This window comes from Rutidosis leptorrhynchoides, chromosome 1 (assembly GCF_046630445.1).
Source record: "Rutidosis leptorrhynchoides isolate AG116_Rl617_1_P2 chromosome 1, CSIRO_AGI_Rlap_v1, whole genome shotgun sequence".
Classification (NCBI taxonomy): Eukaryota; Viridiplantae; Streptophyta; class Magnoliopsida; order Asterales; family Asteraceae; genus Rutidosis; species Rutidosis leptorrhynchoides.
The window spans coordinates 54,837,595-54,841,845 of NC_092333.1; the positions used below are offsets into that span (position 1 = coordinate 54,837,595).

At 37.3% G+C, this 4,251-nt stretch overlaps 1 protein-coding gene across 1 annotated transcript; it reads left to right on the top strand.

Annotated features, from left to right (window-relative positions):
* Nucleotides 1-551: 551 nt before the first annotated feature.
* On the top strand, nucleotides 552-3,572 carry LOC139870766 (uncharacterized). Its single transcript, XM_071858566.1, has 2 exons — nucleotides 552-2,229; nucleotides 2,752-3,572. Exons 1-2 carry the CDS (start codon nucleotides 552-554, stop codon nucleotides 3,570-3,572), a joined length of 2,499 nt encoding a protein of 832 aa, XP_071714667.1.
* Nucleotides 3,573-4,251: the final 679 nt, after the last annotated feature.

Genomic DNA, 4,251 nt, shown 5'->3' on the forward strand with positions numbered 1-4,251 from the left:
TGGTATAACCTGCAATACAGGGTCAACGAGGTCAACACTGGCTAATGGGCAAGTCAATCATTCAGTCAATGCTATCTCACTTCAACACACAAGAAGAAGAAGATACCTCATTCACCTGGATTACATTTAAGTTAGTTAAATTATGTTGTTAGAGTTAGTTACACAATTGGTTACATTATGTTAGATTCAGCTCATGTATATATGTACCATTTCATACTTGTAATAGTTAGTTGTTCAATTCAATTAAATCAATTTCAGATTCATCTTACTCTAATGGTATCAGAGCGAATCACTGAGTGATTATACGATCCTCAATCAATCGATGAACATTCCGGCCACTTCTCCGGCCACTCCGGCTATGATCATCGCCATCTCTTAAATCAACTATTATCAAATCAAACGTAAACAAATCCACACACTCTTTATCTACATCATCAAAACACAATCTATCATTCAATTTCACGAATCACTTGACCTAATTTCACCAATTCAACAAATCGCATAACCTAATTTCACTCAATTTCACAAAATCTGCAAATACTGCCGTCAAAATGACTGCCAATCTCACTCCGATAACCGAGGAGGACACAAATTCACCAAATCATCCTCTATTTCTTCATCAAAATGATCGTCCTGGTCTGATTCTCATATCGAAGAAGCTAACTGGATCTGAAAACTACAGCTCATGGAGGAGATCCATGACGATTGCACTGAATGCCAAAAACAAGTTGAAATTTGTCACAGGAGGTCTTGCTGAACCTGAATTAACTTCAAGCGATAGAGCACTATGTGATCGAAACAATGACATGATAATCTCTTGGATACTAAACACCATATCTGATCAGATAAGTAATTCTTTGAGCTTTGCTAATACTGTTGCTGCTTTGTGGAAAGAATTACAAGAACATTATTCACAATTAGATGGCCACAGGATATATCAATTAACAAATGATATAGCACATTTGAAACAAATTGACTGTGTTGTTGAGATCTATTATCAGAAACTCAAAGGCTTCTGGGATGAACTTGATGCTTTGGAGTCACCTTATACCTGCACATGCTCATGTACCTGTGAGAATGGGAAAACAAATGGAGAGAGGGACCAAAGGAAAAGGCTAATGCAATTTCTAATGGGCCTTGATGAGTGCTATTCAATCATAAGAGGACAGATCTTATTAATGCAGCCATTACCAATGGTTGCAAAGGCTTATAGCATGATTAGGCAGGAAGAAAAGCAGAGGGAATGCAACATAGTAAAAGCATCCACCTCTGTAACTCTCTCAAGTTACAGCAACAACAGAACTTACTCTTCAAGTGCAAACAAGTGGAACACAAACAACTCTTCAAATGCAACCTCAAACAGAACTACCAACACTTATGAGAGGAAGAGTCAATTCAAGAAAGGAGTCTTTTGTGGAAATTGTGGATTGGAGGGTCACAACAAGGAGGAATGCTATAAAATAGTTGGATATCCAGTTGGACATCCATTGCATGGGAAAATCAAGCTTCAATCTAAACCACCATATACCAAAACTGTGAACTCAATGACCACAAATGATGACACTGAACCTGCAGAAATGGCAATGAATGCAAGGATGCACCAATTGCAGAATCAGCTCAATCAAGTGCTATTGATGATGCAGTCATCACAATCTGCCCAATCAAATGACTCAAACACATTCTCCGCAGGTACCCACAGACTCATAGCCTCTCATATATCTGTACAAAAATATAGGCTTATAGCTAATGTAATTTCTCATTTGACAAATGCTTGGGTTATTGATAGTGGTGCCACTGACCATGTTTCAACCTCTCTCAACTTAATGCACAATATCCAACACTACTCTAAACCTATCTATGTCACTTTACCTAATGGGCATAACACCAAAGTCACTCAATATGGTTCTGTTAACATCAACTCTGCTATTACCATCCATGATGTTTTCTATATTCCAAGTTTCTCTTATAACCTATTATCTGTTAGCAAAATGTCCAATCATTTACCACTTGATATACTCTTTACTCCTTTATCATGTTACTTTCAGGACCACAACAAGAGGATTGCTCATGGCACCCTCTGTAATGGTCTTTATGTCATTCAACAAACTGCAAGTCCATCTTCACACATCATCAACCAATCTACTACAAACTCATCTTCCACAAGTTCTGCTCTCCTTTGGCATTCAAGACTTGGTCACTCTTCTTTCAATGTAATCAAACAAATAAAAAGTATTTCTAATGTAATCAAGTGTACATATTTTCATTCTCATAGTTGTAATGTTTGTCCTTTAGCAAAACAACATGCTTTACCCTTTTCGCCTAGTCTTTCACATGCTACTCTTCCTTTTAATCTTCTTCATATTGATGTATGGGGACCCTACAAACATCCAACAATAAATAAATGTAAATACTTTCTCACAATTGTAGATGATTACTCTAGAGCTATTTGGACCTTTATCATCCCAAGTAAACATCATGTTCTAACTCACTTCAAATCATTTCATAACTTTGTCAAAAACCACTTTCACACTACAATCAAAACTTTAAGATCAGACAATGGCACAGAATTCATGAACCATTAATTTAATGAGTTTCTTCAAACCAATGGCATTGTTCATCAATCATCATGTCCCTATACACCCCAACAAAATGCTAGGGTAGAAAGGAAACACAAGCAACTCTTAGAGATTGCCAGAGCTATTAGATTCCAGTCTCATATACCTATCCATCTTTGGGGTTATTGTATTCTAGCAGCCACTTACATCATAAACAGACTTCCATCTAAACCACTCCACAATAAAAGTCCTTATGAACTTCTCTACAACCACCCACCTGACCTAACACATCTCAGAATCATTGGATGTCAAGCTAATGTACATACACACTCTACTGACAAATTCAATCCCAGATCCATTCCTTCAGCCCTACTTGGTTATTCTAAAACTCAAAAAGGTTACATTCTTTATGATCTCACCACACACAAAGTATTCACAAGCAGACATGTCACATTTAATGAACAAAATTTCCCTTTCAAACAACTCAACACAACATCAAATACAACCTCAATGCCCTATGAAATTCAATCCACTCTTCCCCATTCTGAAAAACATCAATCATCTAATTCACCTCTTCAATCCAACTCCAATGAAGACTCAGTCAATCATTCATCATCTACCACTCAATCTCCTTCCATTACCTCCACTCCTAATCCACCACTATCTACCAACTCTACTCCTGTGCACACCTCCACTCAACACACTTCATCCTCACCTACACAAGAAAATCCCAATTCTACTCCTAATGAAACTACAACTGTTAATACATCCAATCACATCACTCCTCCACTTCCAAGAAAATCCCAAAGAACTCATCAAATTTCCACCAAATACAATGATTACCAACTTTCTTTACCTACTTTCAACAACATCTCCAAATACCATTACTCCAAATACATCAATTACTCCAACTTCACCACCCCTAACACAAGACATCTAATTAACTCTATCAACTCCATTCTGGAACAACATCATATACTCAAGCATGTAAGAATGAGTAATGGGCAGAAGCTATGAACACAGAAATTCAAGCTCTAGAAGCCAACAACACTTGGATTCTAACTACTCTACCACCAGACAAGAAGGTCATTGGCTGCAAATGGGTTTATAAAGTCAAATTGAAAGCAGATGGGTCCATTGAAAGATGCAAGGCACGATTGGTGGCCAAGTGCTTCACTCAAAAAGAGAGCATAGACTACACAGAAACCTTTGCTCCAGTTGCAAAAATGGTAACTGTTAGGGTTTTATTGGCTATTGCAACACACAACCAATGGGACATTGCATAACTTGATATCAACAATGCTTTTCTACATGGTGATCTACATGAGGAGGTATACATGCTCTTACCACAAGGTTATACATAAACCAAAGCTCCAAATACTGTGTGCAAACTACTCAAATCACTCTATGGCCTCAAACAAGCCAATAGACAATGGTTTACCAAACTGACCACTTTTTTACTCACACAAGGTTTCAAACAGAGCTATGCAGATACCTCCCTTCTTACCTACAACAAAGATTCAACCTTTTTGGCTATTGTCATATATGTTGATGATCTTCTCATAATAGGCAACAATCCTGCTCACATCACCAAACTCAAACAGAAGTTAGATGACAAATTTAATATCAAAGATCTAGGGAAACTCAATTATTACCTAGGTATAGAATTTCTGAAAACCAAAACTGGCATCACAAT